A 12597-nucleotide genomic window follows, 5' to 3' on the forward strand; every position below is an offset into this window, starting at 1 on the left:
GGAATCAGGACGGGTCATGCACATCTACTGTGGTCAAACAAGAGGGCACTGTGGAGCTACGGCTGTTTGACTCTGCTGCCTATGCCACCACTCCCCAAGGAACAGTGCCAAAAGTCCGGTGTCAACACATGGTCTGAAACACTCAAACATTTGGTAAGGAAAAGGTAATGGCCCAGCTTCAAATCTGTCTCACATACGCAGCTTAATCAGCTTGCTCCTACAAAAAGTCACAAAATCACTCTAATTTATCAGGAGTTTTATTCTTTCATCTCATTAAAAAAAAAATTCCCCAAACCAGCACCTGCAGTAGCACCAGCTGCTTGAATACTAGGCTTAGCAATTCATTGTCTTCCAAAACAAGCTCAGTTTTCCTTGGTGATCATCTAGCTCTGATAAAATCACCCACAGTTACTACTGACTGGAATTAAAGCAAATTTTGTACTTCACAGATAGTCCAAAGCCATGGAGATTTCCAATGCTATTTTGACCACCACTGCTGACTGCTTATTAACTACCTGACATGTTGACCCTATTTCAAGCGTTCAGCAACAGCAAAACCTACTTTCCAGTTCACCAGCAGCAACACTTGTTTAGGAACTGATGTACAGGCAAACATGCACCAGTCAGAAGCTGAATCAAAACCCTTGAAAATATCACTGGCTTCCTAACTGAGGATTATCTGAAGAGAAATCTTTGGCACATATCTCAGACCACCCTAACAACATCATTCACTTTGTTTTCACAGGGAAGCAAGACCTGGTCTGTACCACTAGGTACAACAGCCTGGTTTTCAGAAATGCTGAAATTGGCTAAAAGACTTTATTTACATAAACAAACTGTGGAACTGTGGATGCTCAACAGCTCTGGTCAGGCTTTCAGTTGTGGCACAAAAGCAGAGGGTAGTTCTTCCCGGTATATCACGTTCTATTTTAGTACCTTAAAGTAAAATTTTGATATCTACTACTTTTTTTCCCTGTAGACCTCAGCTACTCATCCATTTGGCTCTGCATTGACAGACTTTCTTACCCAGGTTCCTAAAATTCCCTGAAGATATAAACTCATTTTCCCAATCCTTAATCTCTGCAGCCTCTAACTCCATATGACAAACTGATCTGACCAAGATGCAGGAGCACATGCATCTTTGAAAAAGAAGTGGAGCATTCTAAAAGGAAATGGGAAAATCAACAAATCGCTCCAGAAATTATAATAATGTAATAATGCTTTCGACCTCGTGGTTGTTTTTCTCTCTTCCCTTTCTGTGACTGCAGGCTGTTTTACTACGGAACGAGGGTGGAGGAAATGACAAAATAAAAAAAGGTACAATTTAAGCACATGCACACTGCTTGCAGTATGTAAAAGCATGATCTTTGGAAAAGCAGCTCTGTTCGTGATAAGTTTGGTCTTAAGAGGTAACATGGAACAAGAGGATCCTAACAACAACAACAAAAAAACCCAACAAACAAAATTCTAGGGAGCCAAAAATAGTTTGGCTCCCTAAAATTTAACTAAGACCAAGTATAAGCATCATTATCTCCCCCAGCTGTAAATTTCTTGGTCTTCATTCCACCTACGCTCTCTTACTCACACCCACTTTTGTGCTACTTGAAAACCTTTCAGTTCTGAGTGGGCCTTGAAATATTAACTTAAATCAGAAGAAAATGGCAGAAACAAAAAGATTATGTTCAAAAATACAGTAATTCAGTGTTAATGTGCTGAAAATGCCAGAACTATCTGTTTCTATAAAAATGACCTACCTAGTGTGACAAACTCCTGCAGTACTTAAGAGCCCATTTGGTGAGATGCTGAATACCTTCATGGTGAGCCAAATCAGAACTACTCCACCTATGGCTGTATTTACTCAGAGCATCACGCTCCAAGCCTGTTAATTTAAAACACCTACCAAGAAAAAAAAAAAAGAGACAAACAACCAACCAAAAAACTTATGCAAAAGGTATTTTGATAGTTCTCTGAGAAAGGTTTCTTCTTTTCTTTCTTTGTCAGCTGGCACCCTGGGAAGACTTCCATGTTTCTCCCAGCCCCACCAGGACCCACAGCTGATCCGCTTGCTGCACTCGACAGAGCAGAAATGTGGCCGGCGAGGCACACAGGGTGCCTGCAAGCGGTTCCCCCCCTTCCTCCAGTTTTCACTAACAGAGTCTTTCTGGCTTATTACTCTCTCCCCGCAGCAAACATTAACAACAGAAGCATCATAGAAAAACCTTGCTGCTAAGGATTAAGAACATCAGTCCTGACCTTCTCTCTATGTGGAAGGAATTCAAGTGGGCCCTCAGGAAAATGAAAGCAGGATTTATTTTAAATAGACCTTTTATGAAAATGACTGTACTTTCCAGCTCGTCAGATAGACTCCATCGATAAATAGCCTTATTCACCTTGCCGTGCCTTTGAAGCAGGTATTGTTCTGAAAGTGTTGTGGCATATGAATTTTTCTAGGCATACTTTCTAACTGTGCTGATATGACTGTAGAATATTATAAAAGGCAATTGTTCCCCAGAAAGGTCCATAAGCTGCGATTTATTAATGAAATGCCAAAACTGGGAAATGAGGCAAAGGTCTCAGGAGTGCAGGGTAAAGTAAATAGCATGACAGAATACACATAATGAGCGCTAGCAAAACCAACAGAAACATGCGCACAAAGAGGAGACGAAAATGTGTTCCTCCTCTTGATGGTATTAAACAGCTAAGGTATTGCAGGCGGTTTCTTAGCTGACAAGTGACTGAGGAATACGCTCAGATGCTATTCGTCCCTACAAACCACCACAAAAATGGCAAAATTATGCCAATTACAGCATGAATTAAAGTCATAATAATTCGATCTTGGCTAAGAAGCAGAATGCAGAGAAATGTAGAGGCAGCAGTACCTTAAAATTAGACCTGAAGTAAAAAACAACCAACTGCAAAATATGAAAGATCAGGATAATAATAGATATCTCAGTTGCACATAACGAATGTAACCTGAAAATCATCACAATTTCCTGTACCATATGTAACCATGTCACACAGCAGCAAAGCATGTTCTTTAAAAAGATATAGCCTAAAGGACACTAGAGATAATTTTTTTTAAACTGCTGTGGAGCATAAGTAGCACTCCCTCCTCAGACATGAGCAAACTGTTGCACATCATTATGTGTTCCTGCTGATCAGGTAGAAGGTGCTGTGAACCACCATAATGTACCTCAGAGCTGATCGTGACTATAAATGCGAGATAAGGTCCGAGCAGCACAAGGTACAATTAATTCCTTACCAGTCATAAGGTCAAAAGCTACTATTTCTAATGAGTTTTTCAGATCGCTTTGCTCTGAATTACCCCATCGCGCGCACACATGAGTTTTCCCACTACTGGCCCTCCATATATCAGGTACCACATAGAAGGTGGAATCTGATCCATCATGTGCTTTCTACACACATTCACAGCTACAACTGCAGGACAAGCTGCATTTGAATCACACTGCCTCATTAAGCAGCGACCTAAAAATGCCATACAGAGTGGCGTTTCAAACATCCGAAGGGTTTTCCTTTCATGCTCATTGAATCATTATGGTATGTCAAAGAAATAACTGTTGTCCTGACGATATGCCAAGGATTGTTGTCCTTCCTCTAGTTCATCAGGTGCTCACCGTTTCTTCCAGCACAGGAAAGCGGTGCTATGGGTCCTTGGGTATGCTAGCGGCCATTTGAAACATCAGATAGATTATTTCTCTGGCCTTGTAACTGGCATGCTTGGCAACCAAAGACAGAGCGCTTCATCTATTTCACTGGTATCTTTGTAACCTACTTAGTTCCAAAGCTCAGAAACAGACAACATCCATTCCTTGCAGCTGAGGCTGCAATTCAACAATGAACAATAAACAAACCTCATCCTCTTTTCCCAACAATTCTTATTTCCCTGGGATGCGGGCATTTGCAACAGCATCCCCATCCTTTGTCCCAGCCCCGGCATGCTACTTGAAGCCCAACCAGACTGGGTTAAGAAGTTCCCTGCAAAGAGCTGAGCAGAACTTGAGGATTTCAAGACCTGAAGGTGACTCCTGATACCTTGGATAAAACAGCTCAAGAGAGGCCAACTTGCAACACATGCTTGGCAACTGCGTGGTGAAAAATCAAGTTTCAAAAGGTTTCAAAGAGCTGCTTAACAATGGACTGCAACTTTGCCACATTAGTCACTATGAAAAAGTCTTGGCCAGAGATGACAGCAAGGTCCTTTACTCCCACCGTGGCAGGTATGCCAGAAGCAGGCCTTTTGTTTACCCTTGTCAGGCCTCCTGAAGATGGACATTAATTGTCACATGTGACAGGGATGACTGCAGTGAGAGACAAGCATGGCTGTGCACCTAAATACTGTGCAGAACAACAAGTTCTTATTGGAAAGCTGCTCACAGGGAGCTCTTTGGCTGATAAGCAAGAGAGATTAGCACTACACACACCAAATAACCCAGTGAATGAAAGTTATATACAATTTTTCAAGCTACTTCCTCATTGTCTAAGAAGGAGAACAATGAAAGTGCAGGAGGAGAACAAGGACGGAGGCTTCTCTCTCCAAATGGTGGTGAACTGGAGAGCTGCCTTCTCTGTTTCTGCATTTTCAACATAAAAAAGCCCCATCTAGTAACGGACACGTTGCAAGCAAAGCACCGTTTCTTTTCCTTCTGAAGTATAATAATATTCACAAAATGAAAAGGAACAAGAAAGCTTCATGCCTTAGATGTCCTTTATCAGCACTGCACATACATGCCAACAGGGTTATTACCCTAATCACAAGCATCAACAGCAAATTAGCCCTTTTTAAAATTCATTGGCAACAAAGGCAGAAATCCAATACATGCATTCTCTAATTACAGTCCATGTAATATATTCTGTGAGTCTCCTGTGAGCTTGTTTTGTGGATGCACGTGCATCGCCTCTCGCCAGCAAAAAGCAGTTCAGTGTTTGCTGCACAAATGTCTTCACTTCTGCCAAAATTGTTCCTAGCATTTCTATTCTCCGTGCCATAGAACGTGTTAGTGCCAATGAGAATGAATATGAGGTTTTGTCCTCTCTTACCCCTACGCACCTACACAGTCAAACAAAAGGCACACAAACCACATGCTTGTTCACTCTGAAACCATTCCTTAGAAAACTGCAAACTACGGCTTCCCGGTTAGACTTTGCAATGAAAAAGGAGAGAAAAAGGGCTCTTGAGACGGTTTTGCGTGTTTGCTTCAAAAAGAAAGCAGAACATCTTACACTTTATGAAACGCAAAAAATCAACGGATGTGGCTCATGCTGCCTGCAAGCTGCAAAATACTTAGGCTTGACTGAAGGATGGTCCTTCTTGGGGGAAGCAATGTCATATGAAAGGCTACTGCTGTTGCACTTGGAAAGAAGCTTTCTTAAGAGCTTAGTACAGTAAATCATGCCTGCAGTTCATGCGTCCTGGACTTCCCTCTCCTCATTGTAGAAGACATTCCTGAGAGTGTCCAAAGCCAAATAGGATAGTTCATTTCCAGGAAATGTGCCTCTTCCTACTGTTTGCTTTCCTCAGTAATCTGTACTACTTCGCACAACACAATCATCTTCATACCACTAACTGGCAGCATCACAACTGGGTTGTTATGAGAGTCATCAAAAAAAAAAAAACCAGAAAATAGCTTGAAAAATTCAGAATTTCTTGAAAAGCAGAGTCTTTCAGCTACCTTTAATTAAACCTAGTGCTGGGGGAAGCATGTCCTGGTTGACCCCATGGAACCATTACCAGATCCATGTTCACAGTGGGTTTGCTGGGAAGCTGTGAGCAGAGACTGATTAGAGCACTTCGTCAAGAACAGGAGATAGTTCTAATTGTACTTGGGATAGACACAAAAGCAGATTGCTTCAGATCCAATTTATTCTGTGTTTAGGAAAAACACAAGGGAATCTACAAGATTCACAGAATCAGAATGAAAGGAGTTGGAAGGGACTTCTGGGGATCATCTAGTCCAACCCCCCTCCTAAAACAGGTTCACCTAGATCAGGTTGCACAGAAATGTGTCCAGAAGGGTTTTGCAAGTCCGGAGACTCCACAACCTCTCTGGGCAGCCTGTTCCAGTGCTCCATCACCCCCAAAGTAAAGTTTTTCCTTATATTTATGTGGAACTTCCTGTTTTCCATTTGTGCCTGTTGTCCCTTGTCCTGTTGCTGGACACCACTGAAAAGAGTCTGGCCCCATCCTCTTGACACCTGGCCTTTATATATACATAAGCATTGGTAAGATCCCCTCTCAGCCTTCTCTTCTCCAGGCTAAACAGACCCAGGTCCCTCAGCCTTTCCTCATAAGAGAGATGCTGCAGTGATGTGATTGTTTCCATAGCTTTCTGCTGGGTTCTCTCCAGTAGTTCCCTGTATCTCTTGAACTGGGGGGCTCAGAACTGGACACAGTACTCCAAGATGTGACCTCACCAGGGCAGAGTAGAGGGGGAGGAGAACCTCCCTCAATCTGCTGGTCACACTATTCTTAATGGACCTGAAGATACCACTGGTCTTCTTGGCCACAAGGGCACCCCGCTGGCTCGTGGTTAACTTGTCATCCATGAGGATTCTCAGGTCCTTCTCTGAGGAGCTGCTTTCCAGCAGCTCAACCCCTAACCTGTACCTGGAGCACCTCCTCATGTATAGGACCTTACATATGTCGTTGTTGAACTTCATTAGGTTCCTCTCCGTCCAACTCTACTGCCTGTCCAGGTCTCGCTGAATGGCAGCACAGCCTTCTGGTGTGTCATACACCCTTCACAGTTTTGTATCAGCAAGCTTGCTGAGGGTACACTCTGTCCCTTCATCCAGGTCATTGATGAAGATGCCAAACAAGACCGGACCCAGTACTAACCCCTGGGGAACACCACTAGCAACATGCCTCCAGATAGACTCCGCACCACTGATCACAACCATCTGAGCAGAGTCATTCAGCCAGTTCTCAATCCCCCTCACTGCCTGCTCATCTAACCCCCACTTCCTGAGCTTCCATATGAGGATGTTATGGTAGACAGTGTCAAAAGTTGAGGCACCCAGCTAGTCACACCATCACAGAAGGCTATGAGATTGGTCAAGCATGACTTCCCCTTGGTAAAGCCATGCTGACTAACTACTCCTGATAACCTTTTCCTCCACACGCTTAGAGAATGACTTTTCCAGGGATGGAGGTGAGGCTGACTTGCCTGTAGCTTCCTGGGTCCCCCTTCCTACCCTCCTCCTTCAAAAAGGAGACTAGAGGGACATTGGCTTTCCTCCAGTCCTCAGGCACCTCTCCTGCTCTCCATGACCTTCCGAATATGATGTAGAGTGACTTAGACAGATTAATTTCAAAGCATCTGGTAAATAAACACTTGGAAAGTGACACTGATGTTGCTTAACACAACATTAACAGTGGTTAAGAACAAAACACTGAACTTATTCTCACAAAAGAATTATAAGTTACAGTTTCAAATCAAACAGCACTATTCATAAATCCAGACTGAATTGTTTTGCCTTTAAGAAAAAAACCAGAAGGAATAAAAATGATAAAATCTAGACATTTAACGCAAAAAGAGTTTTGAAGTATTTTGGTTTTCAGTTTGACAGAAGACAAACAATTCAGTTACCCAAAAGGGATCCTTCTGGATCACCATTTTACCCCAAATAAAGTAACATAAAATTACTTCGGATAATCCAGAAAGATTTTTTTTCCCCAACCCAAGAACGTTAATTTTACACATAATACCAATTCTGACAACAGGAGAAGAAATAAAAAGCAACTGAAACTTCAAAGAACATGGGATAAGATGTTGCAGAAGTGTTCAGTGCTGGGCTAATGAGAATTTTATCATTAACTTTCCTGGGAACGGGATTAGGTCTGATACAAACACTTCTGAATATCTTTAGCAGTGAGTAACGAAAGCAGGAGGAACATGAGATGATGTACAACCTGCAGGTAGAACAATTGAATGCCTAATAGGGTATTTTCCCATTTTTCCCATACAGCACCTGTCAATTTATAATCTAAATTAATGACTCTGCAGTCTCAAACTGTTTGGTTCATTTTCTGTTCCTTATCAGGAGCCCAGGGAAGACTGCCAGGCTAGACTGACGCGCGTAAAGGACCTGCACATTTTAGCCTAACATAGGTATTAAAAACTTATCATTTCCCTACTATGCTTTTCGGCAATATGTATGTTTAAGGAAAAGAAACTATTGTAATAGTTCAAAAATTATTATTGACACCTTTTCTCAAGAAGCTTCCACAACACAACTGAAGGAGGAATAGCTTGTAACAGCCTGCGATCCAGAAAAATAGCCTTCCATGTAAGTGTGTAACTGCATCTCTGACTAGCACAACCCCACTTTCATTTCTGCAACATGAATATCTGTGGATCTAAAATATGGATTTGTGAAGCACTGTATTATTTACATTAAATAACAATTTCCAGATCATTTTAAGTTTCCCACATTCCATTACGCCACTGATGTGAAATCTTCTCACTGACATGTACCCAACATTTAGGTTTTAGAAGCATAGCAAAGGTATGACTACAACAATTGATTTGATTTTCAAACGGCTCTGCAGATGACAGTTCTCAATCCTGACTGAAGCAAGCGACAAAGAGCCTAATGACTATGGGAGAGGCAGAGGCAACTTCAGAGGGGTTTGGATCATCAACAGTAATTGAACACAGGACTCCAGGCCACGTTCTGCCCTCAAGTCAGAACAATTAGAGCCAGACTTTCAACTAGAGGGTATTTTCATCTGTTAAGCTTGCCTGCATTAGTTAAGCAGCTGTATGTTTTTTTCACCTCAATCCAAAGCATTTAAGAGGAAAACTTGTGCTTACTGACGGTTCATCTGAAGATTAAGGAAACAAAAGATTTTAAATAAAACATTGGAATGCATGTCTTCTGGTATTACCTTGAATGCAGCTATGCAGTGCAGGCTGAGTAAGGTCATCACCAGCACCAGGAACACTGTGGCTAAGTTCCTGGCATCCCAAACAGACTCAATCAAAGGGATGCTGCCTACTTGCCAGTCATAGCACAGGGTGATTGGTGCCAACAGAAGCCAAGCATTGAAGGCCAGAAGGTAGGAATAAGTTAGAAACCTGCAAAAGAAAATAGGTAGCAAATTACAGCACATTAAACATTTTCCATTGGCAATTACCACATACTACATGGGAGGAGGAGAAAAAATAAAACAAAACCCCAAAACTCTGCACACACAGGCAATACCATAACTCTGTCGATAAAAAGATGCTAACATAGGTGAGGAGCACTTCAACAGGTCATCTGAAGAAATAACACAAGATTAATGATACTTATGTGGTTTCTATGCCCCAGCCTCTGAAAAACTAACAGATCATCATCTCTCATTTGAATGTTAGGTTTTTGAAGCGACTTTCTACCAGCTTCAGCAATAAAGGAGTAATAATTAAGCAGGTGCATACATGTGTTGAACTGTTACACAGTAGACTGCATCGCTCCTGCAATATAAAATATCCCTCTAGAAAAGCTTAACTCGCAATTTAGGATTTCTCCTGTGTGCTCCTACTGAGCAGTCAGACCTCTGTCTGTTCTCATCCTAGCACAGAGAGAAAACACAGAAGAAAGGAGGCACAGGGTGATTCTTGACTGATCCCATCACACCTTATTAGGGCTGGGGACAGCTAGCATAAGATGTGCCACAGAAGAGAGAGAGAAATATGAAGCCTTTCAAATTGTAATCTTCATTAATTGGTATTCTCAAGAGAGAGGAAATTAACAGGGAATGCACATGGGAACCATGTTGCCCTCTGGGAAGTAAGCAGGGCTTTCAGAAGACTGAACCAGAACATCTGTGTGGCTGAGCTAAAGAAAACAAGGAAAAAAAAAAAAAAAATCAAACAAAACCATCATCTCCTCTTCCCCCCAGCCTTTTGCTGCTTGGCACCTACTTGCCCAAAAGTGCATCCCCCTCAAAGACATTTTAAAAAGTTCAAATACTTTTGTATGCAAGAGGCTGGAGATTATTCCAACAAGCATGAACTCACCCAAGCAAAATTGCAACACTATTATAGACCACACAAACTCTTCCTGCGTCCACAAGGAAAAATCCACATTGTACACAGCATCAAAGATAGGAAATACTCAAAGAAATGAAATTGTATTCTGTCCTGCATAGGATTTCTTCTACATGAGCCTGCTTTGGCTGTTGTTAGTTATTACACCCAGTTGCCATGGTACCTTAACAGGTTTATTAAAATGATAACAAAGGATACCCAAGAGATGTCAAGTCATGTAGACAGAGGACTGTTTTACTTGTCACTTACAAACACGCCTCTTTGCAGTCAAAATGCCACCCCTTACAAGAGCACTTACAAAATCTTATATTTGTGGCAGAAGGGATAAGACACTGAAGCTACATTTGACTCTAGGCAGGCAGCACAGAAGTTCCAGGATAGGTGTTGGGCCAAGACACAGTAATGAATCAGGCCTAAATTTTTGTGAAAACATTTTTAAATAACCACAAACAGTTAGGATATTAGTTTCTCTTCTCATCTGAAAAATGTCTTAGGAACGCAGTGATCCAAAAGCAGGGAGGCTTGCAGAGCTGGAATAATGTTTCGTTGCAAACAGTGGAAAATGCATGTTCTCATTTCCCCAAAAATCTTCCTAAGCTCCCAGTTCATATGGAAAATGGACTATTTCCACATTTTTAAGGTTTTCAGCCATTTGGTATGCTCCAATTCCACCATTTTCCTCTTCTTCCCCACCCTCACGTAGTAAACAAGAGGAAAGGAGAGAGAAAATCCATCTTCTCTCTTATCAGAGGCAGCAGTTTAAAAGCCAGTTTCCATTTAAGAAAGCATTCCGCAAAAACATAATCTAACTTTACTCAAACTCTTCTTACAATGTTGATTATTCACTGTTTCCAAAGAAACAAATGTCTTTTCTGGTCACCAAGCCAATCTCTTCGGGTCCACATTACAGAGAAACACAGCAACACAAAATCTGGCGGAGCTTAAACATGCCAAGGTGCTCACTCGTGATGTTACATCTGGCCCCACCTCTGCTCAACCACAATACAAAACAGACTTCTGTATCCGCCTCAGTACTACATCAGCTCAGAAAAGGCTGCCATAATTTATGGACACATATACTTAAAAGCCAAACTAAGATCCATTTCTAGCTTCCTTTTAAAGGAAAAAGCGTGTCCACTTACATCAATCTGAGTAACATCATGGCATATGATATCGTTACAACTGTGTATATTAGGATTTTCAGGATTGTTGAATTGGTTTTGCACTTGATGCTTTAGGAGAGCCCTGTTTTAAAAGGGAGGGCCTTTTAATGCCCTGGCATATTAACATATTCAATAAGCATCACAACATTCATGGAAGTTTGTATGAAAACCACAGCACACACTAGAAATTCTCCCCTACTTACTCAGATTGGCCTGCTTGGTGGAAAGGAACCAAATGACATTTGGGATCTTTGCAAACTGCAGCATTGTAGTTAAAGATGGACTAATTGCTTTTCTGCACTGGAGGGAGTACAAAGTCACAGCACAAAGACCAAGTCACATACAAGAGGCAGCTGAATGCCTGCAAGCTCTTTGTCGTTAAAATTCAGCACTCAGAGATGTGACAATCAGAACTATGACTAGATCAGTATCTGCTGTTAGGTGTTATCTTGATGCCCAGAGGAGTGTGAAACAGGACAGAGGTCCGTGGTTCCATTCTTCCTCTTTTCTGCCCTCCACAAAATGAGCTGTTACAGATACCCATACAGGTGTAAATTAACAGACTTGGTGCAATTAGCATAAGCAATAAGCTTGTCTACAGTCCTCCCCACACCCACGTCTACCCTAGTGATGTAATGTGAAAAATAAAGTATGAATATTGCCCCAATGACACCCCTAAAATTGGGCAGGAGATGCTTCAGAACCAAACCAAAAGGATGGAGTGATGGATTTGCTCCCTCTCTAAAATTCCCCCCTCCCCCCCAGGGATGCCTTATGGGTAAGATTCGTAACCTCAGCCAGACTGAGTGACTTTTTCTCCCCCAGCGTTGTTTATTTGTAATTAAGACTGTATTTGTTTCTACAGGAGTATTCATATATCCACAGGCTTGTTTTAGGAAGGGGCAAGGCGTTGTTGTGTATTCAGTGTCAGACCTATAGTGCTGGATATTTCTTTGGTAATTGCAATTCATCAGTTTATCACCGGGAATCCAAAAGAACTTGTATATGTTGCATGTAAACAAACCATTATTATTCGTGGCCCAGATTTGCTTGTTTTCACATATTCTGGCCTTATAAGACCAGATTTATTCCCTTATTGCAACATGCATCTTCACTGATAAGGCACTGATAAATCGCTATGCAGCACAGAATAGATAAACACAATTTGCTGCCTTAACAAACAGAGTCAGTTTAACAAATGTTAAGAGGAATGTGGGGTAGCCAGATTAGCCTGCATTGATGCATTTCTGCTGGAAGTTTAGGACAAAGTGATGTTGAAGATGAGAAGACATGCTCCAGGACACGCACTGATCATAAAAGGTTTGTAAACAAGTTTCTCTTCCCATGCGCTTGTGTGATGCGTGGAAAAACTCCGCAATCAA

The 12597-nt window shown here is 41.7% G+C and overlaps 1 protein-coding gene across 1 annotated transcript in view; it reads right to left on the reverse strand.

The window, feature by feature from the left end:
- TMTC1 (transmembrane and tetratricopeptide repeat containing 1) overlaps positions 1-9098 on the reverse strand; it is a gene marked incomplete at its 5' end in the record, with an annotated part of 73258 nt that extends 64160 nt beyond the window's left edge. The window contains one exon of the mRNA XM_010140494.1: positions 8909-9098. Within this exon, the coding sequence (XP_010138796.1) occupies positions 8909-9098 (190 nt within the window). The remainder of the gene's footprint in view (positions 1-8908) is intronic.
- Between the last annotated feature and the right edge of the window lie 3499 nt (positions 9099-12597).

The sequence above is a fragment of the Buceros rhinoceros genome, unplaced genomic scaffold, assembly GCF_000710305.1.
Source record: "Buceros rhinoceros silvestris isolate BGI_N320 unplaced genomic scaffold, ASM71030v1 scaffold1677, whole genome shotgun sequence".
Lineage (NCBI taxonomy): Eukaryota > Metazoa > Chordata > Aves > Bucerotiformes > Bucerotidae > Buceros > Buceros rhinoceros.